Source organism: Podarcis pityusensis, assembly GCF_964106645.2.
Source record: "Podarcis pityusensis genome assembly, chromosome: 3".
Classification (NCBI taxonomy): Eukaryota; Metazoa; Chordata; class Lepidosauria; order Squamata; family Lacertidae; genus Podarcis; species Podarcis pityusensis.
Genome location: NC_138026.1, coordinates 114793 through 137966, shown reverse-complemented (window position 1 = coordinate 137966; position 23174 = coordinate 114793). Strand labels below are relative to the sequence as shown.

General features: G+C 46.0%; 1 protein-coding gene across 3 annotated transcripts in view; it reads left to right on the top strand.

The window, feature by feature from the left end:
* COL4A1 (collagen type IV alpha 1 chain) overlaps nucleotides 1–23174 on the top strand; it is a 196796-nt gene that overhangs the window by 114264 nt on the left and 59358 nt on the right. For all 3 annotated transcript variants that reach the window (XM_080997345.1, XM_080997347.1, XM_080997346.1), the window contains exons 30-37: nucleotides 3298–3448; nucleotides 4460–4573; nucleotides 5179–5346; nucleotides 7078–7167; nucleotides 8237–8389; nucleotides 19250–19348; nucleotides 19511–19600; nucleotides 19746–19885. In XM_080997345.1, coding sequence (XP_080853471.1) covers nucleotides 3298–3448; nucleotides 4460–4573; nucleotides 5179–5346; nucleotides 7078–7167; nucleotides 8237–8389; nucleotides 19250–19348; nucleotides 19511–19600; nucleotides 19746–19885 — 1005 coding nt within the window. The remainder of the gene's footprint in view (nucleotides 1–3297; nucleotides 3449–4459; nucleotides 4574–5178; nucleotides 5347–7077; nucleotides 7168–8236; nucleotides 8390–19249; nucleotides 19349–19510; nucleotides 19601–19745; nucleotides 19886–23174) is intronic.

The window sequence follows — 23174 nt, the reverse complement described above, 5'->3', positions numbered from 1 at the left end:
TTGGCTTATTAGACATATTTATCATTAGCATTTGATTTTTTTATTAATACACAAAAAAAGAAAACACAGTTACACCGTTACCAAATGAAAAACAAGTAGAAATCATAATAAAAGAACTAAAAAACACAAAACGTTAAAGTGAAAAATAATCTTTTAACTATAAGCTGGACCTCCCATCTACTTCTTAATTCAATTTCACATAACTTGCTGCCAATACAAACTGTCATCATATTTTAACTAATTCTTAATTTGTCTTAGGTCTCACATCGTTCTTAAGGCTACTACTGAAATTAGTCAAATGCAATGGAATTCAAGCTACTGTAAACATTTTTCAAATATATTTTAAAGACTTCCCATTTTGATACAAATGTCTGTTTTGGTTTATTCTTTATTTTTTCAGATAAGCTGTCTAGTTCCACATATTCAGTCAGTTTTTGCATCCATTCTTGCGTAGATGGAAGTTTATCAGATTTCCAATTTGCAGCAATTAGAACTCTTGCTGCAACCATGGCATATAAAAATATATCCTTTTTTTTTTTTTTTTTTTTTAAAGGAGTGTCCAAACCTGTAATTCCCAGAAGATAAGCTTCTGGTTTTCTATCGAAGGAGATGTTTAACATTCTTTGCAATTCTAAGTGGATGTCTTCCCAAAACGCCTTAATTTTCTTTGCATTGCCACCACATGTGGTAAAAAGTGCCTGGTTTTTCTCCACATCTCCAGCAGTCGCTTAGGACACTCTTATACATCTTAGAAAGTTTCCAGGGCATTAAATATCATTGATGTTGCATTTTAAAAAAAATTCTCTCTTAGGGTATAACAAGCTATGAACTTCCAATTATTTTTCCAAAAATTTCCCGTTGGGACATAGTTATTGCATACCCGAAGTCTTGCGACCACTTGACCATGGCCGCTGTACATTTTAGAGAGGGCTTTGCTTTTGGAATTGACTAGCTCAGATTCAAATCTTGAAATTTCTGTTGCAAAACCCTTTTGTTTATCAGATTTAAATTTCTCAAATATTTGATGGTATTGTAACCAGTCGGAAATATACTCTCTTAGTTCCTCAAAGCTTTTTAGTTTTATTTGGTTGTCATCTTTCTTTAAGAGTATTTTATATGTAGGCCAGATTTCTCCTTTTCACTGCAGAGGCTTCTGTTAGAGATGTCCACCATGGGACTTTGGGTTCTAACAAATTTCCTGATCATATGATCTGTAAAATTTCTATGTATTTTGGCTGTCCCATAAATTAGGTATGCGTGCCATCCCCATCGATTATCAAAACCCTCCAAGTCTAGGAGGTTCGGGTCTTCCAAAATACACCACTCCTTTAACCAAGTGAAGCAGGCTGCCTCATAGTATAATTTCAGATCGGTTAGGGAAAAGCCTCCTCTGTCCTTTATATCAATTAAAATTAGGTGTTTGATTCTGGGTCTTCTCCCTTCCCATAAAAACTTGGAGATCTCATTTTCCCATGTCTTGAGGCAGCCTGCTTCACCCAGTATTGGGATCATTTGAAATAAAAATATTAATTTGGTGAGGACATTCATCTTTATAGTGGAAATCCCTAGAAATGAAAGCTTCAGCCTACTCCAGGTTTCAAGGTGTGGGGTTTTTTTGTGTGTGTTTTTTAATGTCTAACCAAGTTTTTGTATAGTTATCCTGGAATAGGTTTATATTTTTGGGGGGTGATCCAAAAATGCCCAAGTACTTTGCTTTTTGGCATATTAGCATTTGAATTAAATGTTGCTGTAAGATCCCCTAAATAATATTTATTGATTTATATTTGTATGCTACTAACTCATAAAGAATACACACACCCACACACCCAGGTATGTTACACGTTGACTTTAGGCATATACATGCAAATTACATGCATTTAATTTGCAGTTTCAACTTTACATGCGTGATGACTGGCTGGCACAAATGAAACACATGGAAAGCTTAAAAGCTTTTACACCAGGTTTTCCTGGTGCCAAAAGAGCTTTTAAGCTCTCCACCTTGCTTACTGACTCTGGAAGACTCTTCTGAGATGTCAGATGGCCCCTTGCTTGGGGGGGGGGGGTAAGAACCGTTGGGTGTTCCATTTGGGGGTGACAATATACCATTTTGGCTTTACATGTACATCCCTGGAACATGACCCCTGTGCAAGTTGTGAGTCGACAATAAAACAACATAAAAACAATACAAAATAGTAATTCAAAACAAGAAAGTTTTAAAAAGCTGCAGATGCTTGTCAGCATAAAAGGGTTTTAAAGAGACACCTGAAAGTCAGTAACAAGGATGCCTGCTGCGTTGGATGGAAGAGTTTTCCACTGATGAAGAGTTTTCCACTGCATAGAAATGGCTAGACTAGATGCTCGGCTTCTAGCTGAACACAGTCAAGCCTCTGTAAAGGGGGGACAAGTAGTGGTGCTCCACTGGATTATCTCAGTAATTGAGCCAAGATATATGGCTCTTGTCAGGCCATAAGGTATCGCGAACCCAAGTCATTTGGGACTTTACACAAGAAACGTGGACCTGGCTCAGTAAAATATAGCCAGACAGTGTAAATGTTTAGCAGAGGTCACTGCTTAATTGTAAAAAGAGAGAGAAAACCCTCAAAGCGGTTTACAAAAATATGTTGATGGAATTTACCCCCATCAGCAGCCTCACAGCTGCATTCTGCACTAGGTGGAGCTTCCAGAGCAGCCCCAAGGGCAGCCCCACATAGAGCACATTGCAGTAATCCATTGTCATGGATAGCCATGCCTGGACTGCAGCGGCTAGGTTATCCCAATTCAGATTCATCTATAGGTGGCATACCAAATGGGGCTGGTAAATGTAGTCCTAGGTCACTTGGGCCTCTAATGACAAAGATGGACCTCCCCACAAGTTGTGTCCCTGTTCTTTAAGAAGTGCAATCCCATTTGGAATGGGCAACTATTCCAACTATTCCAGACCCAGGAATCACCTGCCCACAGAGCTTCCATCTTCTCAGGATTCAGACTCAGTTTGTTATCTCTCATCCACCACTGTAAAATAGCAGTAGAGACTAAGTAGTGCCCTGCAGAACCCCACAGAACAAGTGCCATGGAGCCAAAGAACACTCTCCTCTTGCTACTCACTGGACTCAACCATGCAAGGAGGAACTGTGCCTCCAATGCCCTTCCTACACACCACTTGATCCAGGACACCATGGTCTATGGTATTAAAGAAAGATTGTGTAAGAATCCTCTCTGGATTACAGTGTTGTCCTTATTTGTTGATGGGATGCTTGCTTTCATTTTATTAATGTCTGATTATTCTAATACGTTAAGGGTGAACCTGGATTAGGTCTCCCAGGCCCTAAAGGTTTTCCTGGTCCACAAGGACGAGATGGCCTTCCTGGATCAAAAGGTGATCGAGGTTTACCTGGCATACCAGGAGAAAAAGGATTTCCAGGTGTGACTGGCCAGCCAGGATCCCATGGTAAGCTTTTTGCCATTACTAGCTAAATTATGATGCAGGGTTTTCCCCCTGCGTCAGTAATTCACATTAGGTGACATTTATGGCCAAACATAACCTGGGTGGCCTTATACCTCATTTATTTTCCACATTATTCTCAATCTCTCCTTGTTATTTCTCCTTTCTTCACTTCAGGGAAGTCTTTTCTCCCATTTGATTTTCAAAATACAACAATGGAAGCACCATGTTGGCCCTGTACAATAGATTTACTCAGTTGTAGGTTCCATTAAATTAAAAGGGACTCCCAAATAAGTGTTTGTAAGGTTTCAGTGTTAGTGACGTTGAGGGTGTATGGAGTATTGTAAATCATTTGGGATACCTCATGGGAAGCATTTCATAAATGAAATAAATAATTCACTCATTCATTCTACAAAGAGTTGTTGTTGACATCCGTCTATCTCAAGATACAGTGGAGTGCATCTCTCGGGGTGAAGTCAAACTGCTGGAAAAGCACCTACTGTGGTTGCAGAGACCGGTAGCTCCTGTATTGTTTTTGCTGTGTTTGCAGTACGAAAGTAACCTCCCTGGTGTGCAAGCCTGTTCAGTGTGTATGGAGGACCTGAGTGTATGGAGGTCTTGGTCTCACTGCTGTGGTCCAAAAGAAAGCAGAGCAAGGTGTTTGGTACCAGCTTGGCTGCAGAAGTTGCCAGGAGGAGGGGTACAAGGTGCCATCCAACCACCTTAGGGACTCTACTCCAGATTTGTGTAGGGCTTACTCCTTAACCATTTCTTCTCCTGAAAAGCAGCGGGTAAAGACTCAAAGGCAAATAATCTTTCTAATTAGTAATAATTAGTATCTGAAGAAGTGTGCATGCACACAAAAGCTCATACCAATAACAAACTTAGTTATTCTCTAAGGTGCTATTGGAAGGATTTTTTTTATTTTGTTTCGACTACAGCAGACCAACACGGCTACCTACCTGTAACTAGTAATACCCAAGTTAACTTGCTACCACTGTTTGATTTTCCACTTAGGTGACCCTGGTCCTTCTGGAATACCAGGTCTACAGGGCTCCCCCGGTTTACCAGGAATAGGCCCTCCTGGCCCTCCTGGGGTTCCAGGACAATCTGGTCCTCCGGGACCAATAGGTAAATTGTTCCTTTTGTATTTGTTCCCTTTCCATTTATGTTTGTAAGATGTACAGTGTAACATACATTTAAACAAAATGCATTCATTTGGATGTGTACTGTGCAATTCTCTTTTTAAGGAACTGTATGTATATTTATGTTTCTGAGTTTTGTCAGCAATCTGAATAAAACTGCAGGATGATTGATTTTAGAATGTTTATGTACTCCTCCTATGAGGGTAAGTCACATTGAACAATGTGCAGCTTATGTCTGAGTAGACATGCATGGAGTTATAGTATTGCAGTAGTCCTTAGCCCTCCAGAATTGACCTCCACAGTCACTTACGGACTCACTTACCATAAATAATGTTTCATTATTATTTCTTGAATAATGAAAGTTTGTACAATTTTTTTTGCAATAATTGTTGCATTATAAGGTTCTTAACTTTCATCAGTAACCTGACATGAATAGTAGCAGGAGAACAAAAATGAATAGGGTAGAACGATTAATCCAAATGCAAGGATTCCCCCACCCACATTTTTGAGCCATGTGTCATTTGTTCTTACTTGTGTTGGACATTTTATTATCAAGAGCCACTTTCTATCATTTTCTCTTTTTTACTGCAGGACCTCCAGGAAGCAAAGGGGAAAGAGGCTACCCGGGTGTTCCTGGGCTAGACATGCCAGGGTCCAAAGGAGATAAAGGTAGCCAAGGATCTCCGGGGCTGCCAGGATTACAAGGGCTGCCAGGCCTGCCTGGCCCACAAGGACAAGAAGGGCACCCTGGTGCCCCAGGTACACATTCTTCCTTCCTTCCAGTGACTATTTATTGTCTGTCATATTATCCTCTCTTTTACAGAGTGAAACATGTGGTTCTATAAGGAGTATCATGAGAAAGAAGGAAATGGAACTCTGTACTTTTTCTCCTTTCATTTCAAAAATACAAAGGGATACAGAGTGTCTTGATTATGCTTGAAAAAGAAATGCGTGCCTGACAAAAAAGAAATCCACGAAAAACAAAGAGCAATTAGGATGTTGTCAAAGGGTTTCAGAGTGAAGTCCCCTTGAAGTTTTAAACTGTTTTCAGGAGATGTACATTCACAGTAGTCCATTTTACACTGGCTACTTCCCTGACCCCGCTTATGTAATTCATTAATATGAGTGGGGAAAAGCTTGCATTTATGCCTATTCTTTGTAGCTACTTCCTACATTTCTGATCTAAAGCAGGCATCCTAGAACCTGAATGTCATGTAAGAAGTGGCAAATTCAGTAAAAACTTCACATCCCAATGGAATTATAAGCACACTCAGCATCCAATACAAATGAAAAATTATGCAATGTTCAAACAAATCATATTTTCAATGATATTGGTTCATTCTGTAGGTTGAATAGTTTATATCCTGCCATTCAATGCTCCAGTCATTTAAAACAATAAGAAAGCATATGGTTTTAATCTAGTTAAAGAAAATAAAACTATTCAAAATACAATTTAACCCAATAAATATGCAGCAAACAATAAAACCCAGAAATAAGCTTATGTTTTCTTTTTTAATAAAACACCTTCATCCACCTTCAGAGGTGTGGAGAATGGCAGCCTGGGAGAGGGCTTTCTCTGTGGCAGGCCCTAAACGGTCCTCTCTGCAGAATTCTTGCTAGTATCTTCAGTATGCATTTTCTGGCATATGCTTAAGATGCACATTTCTGAAAGGTGTTTTTGTGGGACCCACCTCTTCTGTTATGCTTAACTTATATTGTGCTGTTTTCGCTTCAGGTTGTTTTTCTTTACTTGTTTTTGTAATTCTTTACAAACTGTTTTACTTGTTTTCAAATTGTTCAATTGCTGTATTTTTCCATATATAAGACGCCTTCTTGTATAAGATGCCCCCTATTTTGGGGGACTCCAAATTAAGAAAACACCCCACAGCACTACCCGTGTATAAGACAAGCCCCAATTTTAAACCTAATTTTTTGGTTAAAAAAACATAAATGGAAAAATATGGTATATTGCTGTAACCAATCCTTACAGTGAAGGGTGGCTAACAAATCACATATGTGTGTTATTTATCTTTTTGTAACTATCAATACACTTATGAGAAAGAAACTATAAATGAAAAAATAACTCATTACTCAAATTGTCTGAAGTATGTCAAGACCTACCTATGTGATACTGACACAAATCCCACATTAGTACTAAGCAATAGAATGATAAAACAAAACTCTTCTCTCAGCCATAAGATGTTCATGACATTAATAACCTGTGAAAAAGACTATGAATTGAAAGTGGAGACACTATATGTACAGTACTTTATCTTGTCTAGTTTATTTTTTTTTTAAAAAGTATGTCAATGTATGAGTTCATGCAATATTTACTTGGAATAGAACACATAGCTAAGATGATTGTCACATAGATGCATGGAACTGGTCTGAGCTCAGCAATAAAGCCTGCTGGGCAGAACTATTAGAGTGAAATTGCAATGTATTAGAAAAGTCACAGAAATGTAAGCAGTTGTTCCAATTTGGGTTTAGGAATCAAAGGAGAAATGGGAGTTATGGGCACACCTGGAAGCCAGGGTCCTCCTGGTCCTTCAGGATCTTCTGGAGCTCCAGGTGAAAAAGGTAAGAGCAATTTGTAGATTCACTGGCCAAGTGAAATCAGGCCTTTGGTTTAATTCAGGAGCTAGGAAACTCTGGTTCACAGGCCTGGTTAGGTCCATCTTGTGTCCCTTTGGCCAGGGAGGCCACTTTGTCACAGAATACCCTCCTGCTCCACAACTGACGTCATCTGTGATGTTAGGTAAGAGTCTCGGCTGCCAACAAGCAATCGGGATCTTTTAAGTATGCTCTGGATTGTTCCTTGGCAAAGGAGGCTGTAACAGCAAACTTGCTGGGATTGGCTGAGCTGCAGAGTTCCTCATGAGGAACACCATAGTGCACCTGACTCCTGCCAAAGCAGAGCTTGAAGGCCTATCAGCTGACCAGCACTGACTTCAAGCTCTGTTTGGATCTTACTTTGCAGAACCACAAAGGAAAATTGCCAGCTGAAAAAAGTTCCCCACCCCTGGTTTAATTCCATCACTCTGCAATCTTTCTACAAGCAGGAGGTACAGAAAAATGTTGCAGTTTATGTGCACAGGGATACAGAACTGGATCTTGTTACAGGGCCAGGGCCAGAAGTGGGCAGCCCTTTGCAGGCACCTTTGATTGGTGGACAGAGCCACCCACCCTCCCAGCAATCACCTGGTGCCACTGGCGGAGGAAGAGGAGTGCGGGTGGAGCGCACTGCCCCCGGCAGCGCGATCCCAGCAGAGTGCCATTGTGGCTGCCCCCCATCCATGCTGGGCACCACGTCCTCGCAGGTGGTGTGCCACGCCCCCAGGACACGGGCCAGGCCCCCTGCTCTCCGCCCCCCGGTGCCGAAGCATGAAGCTCCGCCACTGCCTGGTGCCACATAATTGCTCTCCCAAATTTTGCTTCAAAACCTGTTCCTGAATTCAGTACTTGTAGAACTGATTGCCTTTTTCTGTCACTGTGCAAAGCTTGGAAGTAAATCCTGTTTCAATCTGATTGTGCATTTCTATGTACAAGCCTCTTTGGAGGGTTTGAGAATGTTTTTTCTGTGCTCTGGGAGAGAAAATATCCTTATTCATGAAGGCTTAATTGTGCTCAACTAACATGCTTTTTGCAGGTGACAGGGGTTTTCCTGGAGCTGTGGGGCTCAGAGGTGATCCTGGCTCAAAGGGTGAAAAAGGTGAAGCTGGTCTACGAGGAGAGCCAGGAAAAATGGATCATGTAGACATGGAAAGCATGAAAGGCCAAAAAGGAGATAAAGGAAGTAAAGGTCTGTAAAATTAAATAGCACCTGCCTTTTGCATGTAACTTCTCTTCTATTTTGAACATATTCTGATGCACGGAACCCCCTTCCTCAGTGTTTGGCTTGTCTCAAAAACCAGAATAAAAATCCTGCAGAATAAAGAATAAAAAAGAACCTCAAGGAGGTTTGCTAGCATCGTCAGCTACCCTCCTTTACCAGCAAAAAAATCTCTTCTTATCTTTGCATATGGTCTAACAGAAAGTGAAGAAGATGCATACTAACATGGACTGAATGTCTTAAATCATCCTTATCTGATGAAAATCAGACAGAGAATCAGAAGGGTGTTTTTTTCCTCTTTGGTGTTTTATCTCTATGTTCCCCCCCCCCCTTATTTATTTTCTTGTTCTCCTATCCTCTCTTGTCTTTTTAATTCTATTTGTTCTAGTTTTTTTATTTTATTGTGAAAACTTTAATAAAAATCAGTTTTTAAAAGTGGCCAAATATTTTCAGGTTTATCAGAGAAAGTTATTTGAGCTGTTTGAAGTTTTAAATTTCCCAGAGTGTCCCATTCCAAGGGACACTTGCAGGGTGGGCAAAGGTGGCCAGCACAAAAAGTTATAGTTTTCATTGGTGGTCATTATTTTATTTCCTCAGTCCTGAAAAAGGCTCTTCTAGACTTCATTGAACCATAGAATTGTAGACCTGAGGGTCATCTAGTTTAGCCGCCTGCAATGCAGGAATCTCCAATAAAGCATCCATGATAGAGGGCCATCCAACATCTGCTTACAAACTTCTGAGAAAGGACTGTCTGCCACCCTCCAGTGGAGTCTTTTTCCACTGTCAAACAGCACTTAACATCAGAAAGTTATTCCTGATATTTAGCTAGAATCTCCTCTCTCCTTGAGTACCTTGAGTCCTGCCCTCCGGAGCAGGAGAAAACAAGCTTGTTCCATCTTGCATGTGACAACCCTTAAGTTATTGGAAGATGGCTATCATCTCAGTCTCCCCTTTTCCAGGCTAAACATACCCAGGCTCCTTCAGGTTTCCAGATCCTTGATCATCCTAGTTGTCCTCTTGTACACATACTTCTATCCATCTTAAATTGTGGTGCCCAGAACTGGACACAGTATTCCAGATGTGGTCTGACCAAGGCAGAATAGAGTGGTACAGTGACTTTCCCTGATCGGGACACTCAACTTCTGTTGAGGCAGCCTAAAATAGCATTAGCTTTTTTTTTGCTACTGCATCACAGTGTTGACTCATGTTAAGCTTGTGTCCCCCAGATGCTTTTCACATGTGCTACTGGTTGGCCAGGTGTCCCCCATCTTATTATTATTTTTTTGTAAATATTTTTTATACATTTTCCAATTTTAAAAAAACACATATTAATAACAAATCAAACCAGATCTTTCCACATTCAAAAACAAAAAACAATACAGCCAATTATATTATCCAAATTAATTAATTTCAATGGGACTTCCCATGTTCTGGATTTCAAAAGCTAAATGTCCATCCTTTATTTTTCTGCTATCTTCTTTATTACTTCACAATTTTCCAATCCTGATATTGACAATCTCCTCTCTCGATCAGTCAGCCGCTGGTATAACTCACTATCTTGTTTTATTTGACCATTCCTTAATTCTATAATCACGCAGGGGGCTTTTTCCACATTGCTCTCAGTCTTAATTATTTTGAAGCACAAAATGACCCCTCCTTTTTCTGCTGATTCTTGTTCTAATGGGCTCTGGGCTTCCATCCAAGGTTGAAATTAATTAGCGACTTCTCACTGTCTTTAATCTTTGGTGTTTCAAATGTACTGTAGGGGTATACTTGGCAATCAGTAAGTCACACAAAGATAGTTTCAGTTTCCCCGTAAAAACCCCCGCCAGCTCTCCGGGGTGCTCGGACAGCTGGCAGGCATCCAGAGTTCACCGCCACTCTCTTCTCAGACTGTATGTAACTGTATGCAATATTCCATGCAAGTAAATGCATCCTCTTTAAAGTACACCCCTTTTGCAATTCCAATAAAAAAATCTCCAATCTCCCACCATTGAAGGAGGCTTTTTCTGATAATATCCTTTTTCTTACTGCGTCAGAGCTTTTACCGTCACCATCTTCCTTCTCAGCCCGAGCTGTTCTAACCATATCTGATCTTGCTCTGCCAATTTTGTATAGTTTAGCAGATTTTTCTTTTAACTCTTTCCATTCAGAACATGCCTGTTTTTTTGCCAAATCTTTTAATTTTTAGGAAACAGGGACTCCCGGCTGATGAGACTGATTTTGGAGGGTTGCCAAATTCGTGCCTTGGACATCACCCAGCATCCCTGCCTCCGCATCTTGTTGCGGAGTGCAGATAACGGACAGTTTGCGGGTGGCGCAGACCCCCCTACTCTGGGGCAGGGTAGTCAGGGTTAATTACCCTTATTTACCCTCAGGGGAATTACTGGCATGACTGGCTGTCCGATCTCTTAGGAAGCCAACATATCTCATCACCAGAAGCCGGATGTCAGGTGTCCCCCATCTTATATTAGTGTGGCTGCCTCATGGACTAGTTCTGGGTGGGAGTGAACAAATGGTCCCTGAACAAATTGGTTCCTTCCAATGAAGCAGATGTAGAAGGGATGCTGGCACATGGACTGGCAGTATGCTGATGAGTGTACTCTGGGGGGGGAGGGGGCTGGAGTTTGACTTGGAAGAGGGGCAAGCTATTTGTGGGGAACTGTACCTGCTCAGACACTAGATTGGTGTGCATAGGTATCCAGAGCTGTAGAAGCGACTGTACAGTCATACCTCAGGATAAATGTGCTTCAAGTTAAGTATTTTCGGGTTGCGCTCCGCCGTGACCCAGAAGTAACGGAGCGCGTTGCTTCCGGGTTTCGCCACGCACGCAGGCGGTCAAAATGACGTCACGCGCATGTGCAGAAGTGGTGAAACATGATCCACAGATGCAGGTTGTGTTCGCTTCAGGATGCGAATGGGGCTCCAGAACGGATCCCGTTTGCATCCCAAGGTACCACTGTATTATCTTTGACAATAGATGATAGATGATAGATAGATAGATAAATTTAACCCTAACCCTTTGGCTGGGAAGCACCCTGGACAGATGGGGGAGGCCTGTGTGGCCAATAGGATGTCACCACCACTTCTTCCGCCCTCAGCAGTCGGACCTTGGGCAGCAGGGACCATGGTGGGAATGCATATAGCAGACCTGAAGGCCAATTCTCTGTTGGTGCATTCATCCCACAGCAACCCAGTGATGGGAATCAGGAGAGGTTGTTTTGAGAGTACATTTCACATTGCTCCCTTGATGGGCCTTGTATCAGATTATCATCTAAGCAGGGGTACAGCCATACTCCCAAAGTCCATACACACCAGAGCAACTAGGAGTTTGCAGAAGACTCTCGGAGAAGATTTGAGGCCAAACAGCAAAGCCCTGATTTGGAAATGTCTGTGGTTTGTGTCGTCCCATGTTTTCCATTCAGCATTCCACAGCTCTTGGAATGAGTCTGGAAAAGGCAGGGTAGCCAAACACTGCTGTCCATCTGGAAAGGTAGACTTGGCTCCTTTGGTTGCCGCTGGAGCATTTGCCTGTTTCCATGTGTTGTTCCTCAGGGAGTTCCAGGACTCTCCTGGCTTCTGACTGAAAATGCCTTCCCTTCAGGGGTGGCACTTTCAACTCCTCTTCAGTCAGCTTGCCTTTTTCCTTTCATCTGAGGCTGATAAGGGCTCAAAATCAGAGAAAATGTCCAGGGTGCCCACCACTTGCTGGCCCTAAGTCCTATTCCTCGCCCATCCCAAGTCCTTGGACGTTTGCTGCCTTTCTTGCGCTCCCTCGGGTGGGGAGACTTGGCATAGGCGCTGGAAGGAAGGAGAGGCACAGGAGGGGTGGAGGAGGCAAAAGACGGCGAGGATGGTGATCTCTTTCTTTTCCGCTTAATTTGCCTTGCCACCTGCTTGCGCTTTTGAGGGGTTCCTTATCTATTTTAAGAGCCCCAGAGCTTCCTCCACCCTAGGAAAAGCCAGATGAGAACCATCCTCTTGGGAGGGACTTGCCCTGCCTCCGGCTGCCGCTCTGGTCCTACGGCTTATCCCAATTCCGCCGAGAGTCTCCCACTGCCCGGCATGGCGCGGATAATAATAATAATAATAATTTATAATAATAATTTATTATTTATACCCCGCCCATCTGGCTGGGCTTCCCCGGCCACTCTGGGCGGCTTCCAAAAGAATATTAAAATACTATAATACGTCAAACATTAAAAGCTTCCCGAAACAGGGCTGCCTTCAGGTGTCTTCTAAAAGCCTGGTAGTTGTTGTTCTCTTTGACATCTGGTGGGAGGGTGTTCCACAGGGAAGGCGCCACTACCGAGAAGGCCCTCTGCCTGGTTCCCTGTAACTTGGCTTCTCGCAGTGAGGGAACCGCCAGAAGGCCCTCAGTGCTGGACCTCAGTGTCCGGGTAGATGCCTTTTGCTCCGTGCAACCCGCCCCGAGCGAGCGCGAAAGGGAGGCAGATGGGGGAAGCGGCAAGGCGGTCCCATGACTCCTTGCCGGGGACCAGCGGGGAGAGTAGGGGTCCTCCGCTGCCTACGCCCTCCTTGCGCAGAAGGCTTTCGCGCAGAGAGAGTAGGAGGAGACTAGGCGTCAAAGAGCTTCTTTGCTGGAAGAAGTTTAAGAAACGCCCACTGACGGATTCTGCCAGCGATTGAGACAGCCACGGGTGGCTGTCCGGACAGAAAAGTTCACTCAGGCAACCCAGCCAGGTGTTTGCACCGGCTTACGCACGAGCAACCCCTAGAACCATTACAGCAATCTGTCAGTCTCTGACGTTGCTTGTGCACAGCCCCGGAGAGGCAGCACAATGAGCCAAACAGGGCCGTCCGGAGAGACAGAGCAAGAAGCCATGGCGCGAGGTCTGGTCGAGAGGAACCGAGACCTGGAGGCGCATGTCGCTACCCTGTCTGCGCGGCTGGAGGAGAGATGGGCTCAGGATGCACAGGTCAGAGCCACCCCGATAGGGAGGAAGGTCCTGGGGCTGGTACACAAGTTTGGTGGAAAGCCCCAAGACTACAATGCCTTCCGAACGGAAATTCAGTACGCTTTGGAATTGCAGAAAAATGACTTTGTGGATGACGGGGAGAGGGTGGCTTACATTGTTGGACATCTGCAGGATGGGGCGCGTGAATGGATCAGGCCCCTAATGGCGACGCAGAATGATGCATTGAAAGATCTTAAGAAATTCTACCAGGGAATGGACGCAATGTTCTCCAGAGAGGTGGAGCAAAGCGTGACACGGAGGGAGCTGATGGGGTGCAAGCAGGGGAGCCTGTCCATCAGAAACTACTGGTCGCGTTTTGCGATGTTAGTCCACAAGCTCGGGTGGGATCTGGACTCTGAACCAGTACAAATGTTGTTTGAAGAGGGTTTGGTCCCCGAAGTGAAAGACGAGTTGTCCCAAGCGCCCCGCCCGCGGTCGATGGATGAACTCACAAAGACTGTGCTTGAGATCGGTGTACACCAGGAAGCGCGGGCTCAGGAGAAGCGGGAGATAAGGGCGGAACGTTTCCATGACAACCGCATTCCGGAGATGCCGAGGGAGCCTTCCCAGGCGGCGGAGCCGATGGAAATTGATGGAGGGCGCGCGAAGTTTCAAACGCTGGTGAAGGTCGGAAAAGGGAGGGGAAGGAGTGGAAAACTACCAAGAAGTGTTTCCTCTGTCAGCGACCGGGACATTTTGCAAAGGTCTGCCCTCAACGAAAAGCCTGGCAAGGCATGATGGGGGCTGCAGGCCACGACAAGAAGGGGGAGGAAGAGCCGGTGCAGGGAAACGACAACGCCTGGCTGCCAACCAGCAGGGACAGCAGCCAGGCCAGCAACCAATAGAAGTGCCCCAGCCTGACCCTCCCAAGGCAACTATAGCCATAGAGGTGGTGCTAGAACTCCCAAATGGGCACCCCGTCAAAGTGGAGGGGCTGCTAGATTCTGGCAGCTCGTGTAATTTCTTCAGCAGAGTCTTCGCTCTGGAGCACCAGCTCCACCTGTTGCCACTAGATTTTCCCTTGCAGGTGACCACCATCGATGGCAGGGAACTCCTGGGAGGGGAAGTGACACACCAGACACCGCCAATGCGAATGAGTGTCTCCAGGCACACGGAAACCATTGCCTTTCACGTGGCCACGCTGGCAGGACCCCCAATAATACTGGGAATGAGCTGGCTGGCAATACATGACCCAGTGGTGTCATGGCATCAGCGGTTGGTCACCTTTGGGTCAGCTAGTAAGCCTGCTTAGAACACTGTCTGGGAGGGAAGGAACCAAGAATGACTGTGGCCAGGGTGGCTGGGGTGGCCCTGGAGCAAAAAAGGGAGGTGCCACCACAATATGCTGATTTGAAGGAAGTCTTCAGCGAGAGGGAGGCAGACAGACTGCCCCCCCACAGGCCCTTTGACTGCCAAATCAACCTGCTTCCAGGGGCTCAGTTACCGGTGGGTAAGCTGTATGCCATGTCCGACCGGGAGATGCAGGAGTTGCAGCAGTTTATTGACAAGAACCTGAAGAGAGGTTTCATAAGGGAATCAAAGGCGGTGGGGGGCAGTCCAGTGTTCTTTGTGGACAAAAAAGAGACTAATCAGCCCAGATTAGTCGTGGATTACCAGGCCCTAAACCTGGTGTCAGAACCCGTGACTTTCCCAATGCCCAGGATTGACGATATTTTGACACGTGTGAGGCAGAGGAAGATTTTTACCAAGCTGGACCTCAGGGGAGCATACAATCTGATTAGGATAAGGGAGGGGGATGAATGGAAAATGACCATGTTCGCCCCCCTGGGGGCTTTTGAGTACTTAGTCATGCCATTTGGATTACAATCGGGGTCCGCCTGCTTTCAAGCCTTCATGCATCATGTGTTGGGGCCCCTGCTGTACAAGAATTGCGTAGCCTTTTTGGATGACGTCTTAATCTATTCGGACAATGAAAAGCAACACGTCAGAGACGTCAGGGAGGTGCTACAGAGATTGAAGAAGCATCAGTTGTGGGTCAAGCTGGAAACATGCCAATTCCACGCCAGGGAGGTCGAGTTCCTGGAGTACAGGTTGTCAAAGGACTAGCCATGGATCCGGGCAAAGTGAAGGCAGTGCTGGAACGGAAAGCCCCCAAAAACAGGAAGGATGTGCAGAGGTTCCTAGGCTTCAGCAACTTCTACAGGAAGTTCATAAAGAACTTCGCTCACTTGACAGCGCCCATAACGGATTGTCTTAGTAGCAAAAAGAAGTTCGCGTGGACAGAGGATGCGCAGCAATCCTTTGAAAAACTGAAGAAGGCGTTTGCCTCGGAAGAGCAGCTCCTGCACGTGGATCTGGAGAAGCCCATGAGACTGGAGACGGACGTGTCCGACCGTGCGATTGGAGCGGTCCTTTTGCAGCCCGGGGCCAAGCAGAACTGGAGGCCGTGTGCCTTTTTCTCTAGGAAGCTGAGCAAGTCGGAGCAAAACTACATGGTGTATGACCGAGAACTGCTTGCAATCTATGTGGCATTTCGGCAGTGGAGACATCTATTGATAGGGGCGCGGCACAAGATCCAGGTCCGAACTGACCACAAGAACTTGGAATACTGGCGGACCGCGCGAGTGCTCAACCAGAGACAGATCAGATGGTCCCAGGAGTTCGCCAAGTTTTTCTTCGAGCTCCGATACGTGCCGGGAGAGGAAAACGTAAGGGCAGATGCTCTCTCCCGGAAACCGGAGTACATGGAAGGAGAGGGGCCACCAGAGACCAGGCACGTGTTCCCCAAGGACCGGTGTGTGTGTGGGGGAGCGTTGGTTGGGAAACGAGAACTGGCAGGGCTCACCAGAGACGATGAGTTTGCTCAGACAAAAATCAGGGAACTCAGGGACGGAAAGGAAGTCAATGGAGGGTTTGAGGAAAAGGAAGGGCTACTGTACTATAAGGGGGCGCTGTATGTACCAGGGGAGACTTTGAGGGGGAAGGTACTTAGACAACTCCATGACAACCCAACAGCTGGGCACTTTGGGCAGCACAAGACCATGCTACTTGTCACCAGGCAGTTCTGGTGGCCAAAGGTGAGGGAAGACGTACGAGAATATGTACGAGGGTGCAACCGATGCCAGAGGGCAAAGGGGGAAAGGGCTGCCCCCCGCGGGGCTATTGGAACCCTTACCTACACCAGAAAAGCCCTGGGAGGTGGCGTCCATTGATTTTATGACAGATCTGCCCAAGTCAAGGGGAAAGACAGTGGTCATGGTAGTGGTCGATCTACTGACTAAAATGTGCCATTTTGTAGCTTGCTCACATGCAGCAACGGCAGAGGAGACAGCCAGGCTGTTTGTGGATCACATTTTTAGACTGCATGGGGCTCCATTGAGGGTAATCTTGGATCGCAGGAAACAATTTACTTCCTGGTTCTGGCGGAGACTCATGAGCTTGCTACAGGTCGAGGTGAGCTTCTCGACGGCGAGGCACCCAGAAACCAACAGACAAGCCGAAAGAGCGAACGGTATACTCCAGCAGTACCTACGCTGCTATGTCAGCGAGAGACAGAACGATTGGGTAGAGAAATTAGCTTTGGCTGAACTGGCGTACAATAACGCTGAATTTGCGTACAATAACACGTGTCCATGGGAATGAGCCCGTTCATGGCCAATTACGGGTGTCCCCCCAGGGCCTTCCCGGGGCGGGTGGAGGAAGGATGGAGTGTACCTGCGGCTGAGCAATTTGTGGAGGAAATGGAGGCCTTACACCAGCAACTCAGGCTGAACTTGGAGCGGGCCAAGGAAGTTTACAAGAGGCAGGCGGACAGGCACCGTCAGGAGGGGGAGGCCATACGGGAGGGAGACCGGGTGTGGTTGTCATCCCAAGGGTTGCCCCTAAAGGGAGGGTGCAAGAAGTTGCAGCCTAGGCAGCTGGGGCCTTTTGAGGTAATACAGCAGGTTAACCCAGTGGCATTTAAACTCAAGTTGCCTGACAGCATGAAGATACATCCGGTGTTCCATAGGTCCCTACTTTCACCTTACAGGGAGGGGCGGGAATTCCCGGGACGGGAGGGAGGGGTTACCACCCACCCGCGGGTAGAGGAGAGGGAACACTGTAACGAAGCCATGGAAATACTCGATTCAAGGTGGCGAGGTCGCCAGGTAGAGTACTTGGTAGCCTGGGAGGGGGAACCTAGGTCTGAAAACACTTGGGTCCCTGCTGAATCAATCACTGACGGGTATCTGGTGGAAGAATTCCACGGTTTGTTCCCGGATAAGCCCAAACCATTAGCTAGATTCTGGGAGGAAGAATTTGGACCCACAGACGACGAAGGGGACTTTGTGGGTTTTTCTGCCTCCGAAGAGGAGGGAGAGGAGGTGTCCGAGGGAGAAAAATCAGATTGGGAGGTTCAACCAGCGGGAAGAGATCCGAGCGGATGGGAGGCTGGTTTTGAATCCTCAGAAGATGATGACAGTTCCTTCAGGGGATTCCCCGCATCGTCGACCGAGGAGAGAGAGGAGGTTGTATCGGGAAATCATGCCAGGGGTGGGGGTGGGGGTCCTGAGGAGGAGGTAGATGTCAGGGAACTGCCATCAGTGCCGGAGGGAGAGAGCAAGATCCAGAGGGATTCCAGAGGGCGTCCCGGGATTGGGAGAGGCAGCCCATCTTCTGGGGAAGAGAATCAGCGTAGCACCAGTGGAGAAGGGAGGCAGATGGGGGAAGCGGCGAGGCGGTCCCATGACTCCTTGCCGGGGACCAGCGGGGAGAGTAGGGGTCCTCCGCTGCCTACGCCCTCCTTGCGCAGAAGGCTTTCGCGCAGAGAGAGTAGGAGAAGACTAGGCGTCAAAGAGCTTCTTTGCTGGAAGAAGTTTAAGAACTGACGGATTCTGCCAGCAATTGAGACAGCCACGGGTGAGTGGCTGTCCGGACAGAAAAGGCTCACTCAGGCAACCCAGCCAGGTGTTTGCACCGGCTTACGCACAAGCAACCCCTAGAACCATTACATTACTGATCACTTCTCCCAGCTTATGAAAATGTGTTTTTGTTAAAATAATGCTACTTGCCAAAGCAGTCTCAAGGTGGGTTGTTGTTGTTGTTTAGTCGTTTAGTCGTGTCCGACTCTTCGTGACCCCATGGACCAGAGCACACCAGGCACTCTTTTATATGCCTGTTGTCTTTGTCCATGGAGTTTTCTTGGCAGGGATACTGGAGTGGCTTGCCAGTTCCTGCTCCAGGTGGATCGCATTTGGTCAAAACTCTCCACTATGACCTGTCCATCTTGGGTGGCCCTGCACGGCATAGCTCATAGCTTCTCTGAGTTATTCAAGCCGCTTCACCACGGCAAGGCAGTGATCCATGAAGGGGTCAAGGTGGGTTACAATATAATAAATAATATGTTAAAATCAATTAAAAACCATTTATGTTGCAAATCCTGGGAAATAAGACATATAACAAGGGAGAATACATTGAAATAATTGCTTTTTATTTCAAAAAGTCAGGCCATTCATGCTTTTATCCTCTCTGTATAATATATTCTGCTCTATGTGTTCCTTGTATAAAAGCTCCCACTCCCTGAATCCATTAAAAATGAGAAAATGGCGCCTTGGACATACTTAGAGATACCTGTGCCTCTGCTGCCATTTCACATGTTTTGTTGCTCAGTATTAGTATTGAAAACTGAAATATAGATTTAAATCCTAATGAAGTCAAGCTGTAGTTCAGTTCTATATTCTGTATAAACGCTTGATTTATTTATTTATATATTACAGTAGCAGAATAACTAAATTCATAACTGATTTGTCATGCTATTCTCAGAGTGATTCTCACATACATATATGGCATACAACTTCAGATGTGGTAGAAAGAGAACCATGACACGAAGCAACATTTTTATGCTTTCTAGGACAACTGGGACCATTAGGAGAGAAGGGAACTGCAGGGGATCCTGGCACACCAGGAATGCCAGGGAAGGATGGGGAGCCTGGTCTACCTGGACAAGCAGGTATGAAACCCTGACTTCCTGAAGCCTCTGCATGTGACTACTAATTACAGTTCTACTTTTATAGCATTGCTGGGCTCTTTCATAATCTAGCAGGCACCTTACATTGTATTTTAATGAGTCATGTAGTTCAATATATTTTTTAATATCCCCTTTCCATTTTAGGGCCAAAAGGGGACCAAGGCCCTCCAGGATACCAGGGTGAACCAGGAGCTCCTGGACAGAAGGGGTCCATAGGAGAAATGGGTCTCCCAGGTAATATTAACTTTGGCTATTTGGAATTATGCATCAGCTACCTTCCCACCCATTTCCCAGTAACCAAAATGTTCAGATTAGTTTTAACACATTATGTTACTTTTGAGAAAGAAAAATATAATATAATCCAAACTTTTATTTTCAGGACCATCAGGAGAAAAGGGTGTGCAAGGCCTTCCTGGAGAGGCAGGGAAACACGGGTTACCTGGAGCAAAAGGTGTGAAAGGTGAAAAAGGGCAGGCTGGGCTTCCAGGAATTGGCTTCCCCGGGGCTCCTGGTGAGAAGGTATCCATCCACAGTTGTTCATAAACTATGTTAAATATCCTAAACAATGCATCTCTTTCTGATTCCAAGACATAAGACTGATCTGCAAGAGTATGGGCTGTATTCAAAACAATTCTTGAGGACAGAAGGGCATTTGCATTGGAAGCTGCCTTCTCCCAAAAAGCATTGGTCTAACTCAGGGGTTTTCAACCAGTGTGCCATGGCACCCTGGGGTGCCTTGAATGATAGTCAGGGGTGCTGCAGGCAACACTAGACTCTGTCCCTGTTTCCTTCCCTCCTTCCTCTGATGCCCTCTTGCTTTTCTGCCTCCCAAAGGCTTGTGTGGCTGTTTGTTGCTACAGCCCTGGCTATAAGCTCCCCAGGTGAATGGTGCCTCTGGGGCTGGCCAGGGGGCGCTGGTTCCCAGGAGCTAAGGCGTCCAGAAATTTAAAAGGCACCAGCCTTTATGAACATGCAAAACTTAGTTCTTTTCATCTGCACATTACAATGGAGCTATGTATAATATTAGTCCACTTCTCTGCTTCAGAATTGTATTGGGAAGTGATTTGCAGTGAAGAAATGGGTGGTGGTGGGGAGATGCTTTGTTCACCTAATGTTTCCCCCTTGAACTACTTTTTTCCTTGAAGGGCTTGTTAAACATGGACTCAAAGCCCCACAGTGATAAAAGAATCTGGGAAGCAAGTTTCAGGAGAAACTTCAGGATAATCAAGGGGGGGGGGGGGTTAAGCAGCCCCGATCCGCCCTATTTCTCAAGTACATAAATCTTTTTCCCGAGGATGGTTTCATAGAATTGTAGAGTTGGAAGGGACCCCAAGGGTTATCTAGTCCAACCCACTGCAATGAAGGAGTCACTGCTAAAGCATCCCTGACAAACGGCCATCCAACCTTTGTTTAGAAACCTCCAATGAAGGAGAGTCTCCAACTTCCCAAGGGAGACCGTTCCACTGTCAAACAGCTCTTACCATCAGAAAGTCGAAAAAAATTAAAAAATTTAAAAAATGTCCAGTAGCAACTTAGAGACCTACTAAGTGTGTTCTGCGTAAGCTTTCGTGTGCATGCACATTTCTTCAGATACGAAAGCTTATTCCCAGAACAAACTTAGTTGGTCTCTAAGGTGCTACTGGACAATTTTTTATTTTATTTTTTATTTCAACTGCGTCAGACCAACACGGCTACGTACCTGCATCAGAAAGTTCTTCCTGATGTTTAGTTGGAATCTCCTTTCTTGTAACTTGAATCCATTGGTTCTAGTCCTACCCTCTGGAGCAGGAGAAAACAAGTTCCCCCTTCCATGGGACAGCCTTGAGATGTCTGAAATCTCTTTTCCAGGCTAAACATAACCACCTTCCTCATTGGTTCCAAGGGAGTCTGTTCTGCTTAGTTCCACAAAGTTCTTCCTAATATTTGGTCAGTTTCCATTTCCTGTAATTTTAATCCCCTGGTTAAGGACCTATTCTCTGGAGCAGCAGAAAATAAGCTTTCATTTATCTGAGTGTTTATTGTTGTTTTATTTTTAATTTTATGTAATTTTATGTCATACACTCTAATGTAAACAAAGATATATCTCAGTGCAACCGTGTTAAACAGTTTAAAGAGGAAAAGTAGTACAAAACTATGTTACCAAAAAAAGAAAAAGCTTGCTTTATCTTCCATGTGATAGTCCTTCAGATATCTGAAGATGTCTGTCATACCACTTGTCAGCCTCCTCTTCTCCAGGCTAAATGTACCCAGCTGCCTGAAACATTCCTCATAAGTTGTGGTTTCCAGACCTTTTATTATATTGATTGTCCTCCTCTGCACATATTCCAGTTTGTCAATATCCTTCTTAAACTATGTTCACTGGTGGAGAAAGGGTGGTGCGGCGGGTGCAGCCTGCCCCGGGTGTCATCCCTGAGGAGGGGTGACATCACTGCAGGCGGCACCCCCCTTGGGACACTTGCTGCCGCTGGCACAACCCCCTGGGATGCTAGACCCGCCCCCACCGCTCTGGGTACCTGCTAGCTCCGCCTCTGACTGTGTTGCCCAGAACTGGACCCAGGACCCAATATAGTCTGACCAAGGCAGAACAGAGCAGTACTACTACTTCCCTTGATCTGGACACTATATTTATGTTGATGCAGCCTAGAATAGCATTAGCTTTTTTGCTGCTGCATCACATTTTTTACTCATGTTAAGGTTGTGGTCTGCTAAGACCCCCTCAATCCTTTTCACATGTGTCACCTGTCAGGGAACTGCCATCGGAAGGAAGGGAAGTGAAAGGGCTCACACAGGTTGGGAGAGACTCAGCAGCTGAAGAGGGAACCAGTAGGGGGAGAGGAGCTGAGCTGAGGGAAAGGGAGCTGGAGGGATGGCTCAGAGACACTTCCAGCGAAAACAGTGGGGAGGTTTCAGGACCTCCTGTAGGGACACCCACTCCTCGCCGGAAACTGTCACGCAGAGAGTCCAGAAGACGTGTTTCCGTTAAGGAGCTTTTATGTTGGAAGCGATTCCGAAAGCAACCACTGTCGGAATCTGCCAGCGACTGACGGAGCCATGTTTAAGGGGCTCCGTTACAGACAGAGGTTTGCAAACTTGACCAAACTCTGAGGGACTAGGATTTTACACACAAGCAGCTCATCGTCCCATCACAGCATTCCGACAGTCTTCGTGAGCAGCTTGTGCAGGAGAAGGCATCATGAGCAACCCAGCCGGAACCGGAGAAGCAGGAGCTGGAGCGGGTCCAAGCCTGGAAGAAAGGTACCGGGTGTTGGAGGTCCAGCTAGCGCTGCAGACGGCGAGGCTTGAGGAGAGGAGGGCTCAGGATGCAGACAAAAAGGGGAAAGACACCCAGCTCGTCAGAAAGGTACCAGGATTGGTGCAGAAGTTTGGGGGGGAGCCCAAAGACTATCATGGCTTTCGGACAGAGATGCAATATGCCCTCAATCTGCAGTTTGATGAATTCCCTGACGAGGAATCACGAGTGGCTTTCGTGATTGGGCATCTTGAAAAGGGGGCGAGAGACTGGGTTAGACCCCTGATGGCAGCGAATAGTGACGTCCTAAAGGACACGATGAAGTTCTTTCGCGCCATGGATCTGATGTTTTCCAGCGATATTGAACAGGGAGTGGTCCGCAGACAGTTAATGGCTTGCAAACAGGGGAGCCGATCTGTCCGTGAGTACTGGACTGAGTTCACCATGTTGATCCATAAATTGGGGTGGGATCTATCGGCGGAACCCATTCAAATGCTCTTTGAAGAAGGGCTTTCTTCGGCTGTGAAAGACGAACTTTCCCGGGCGCCCAGGGCGGAG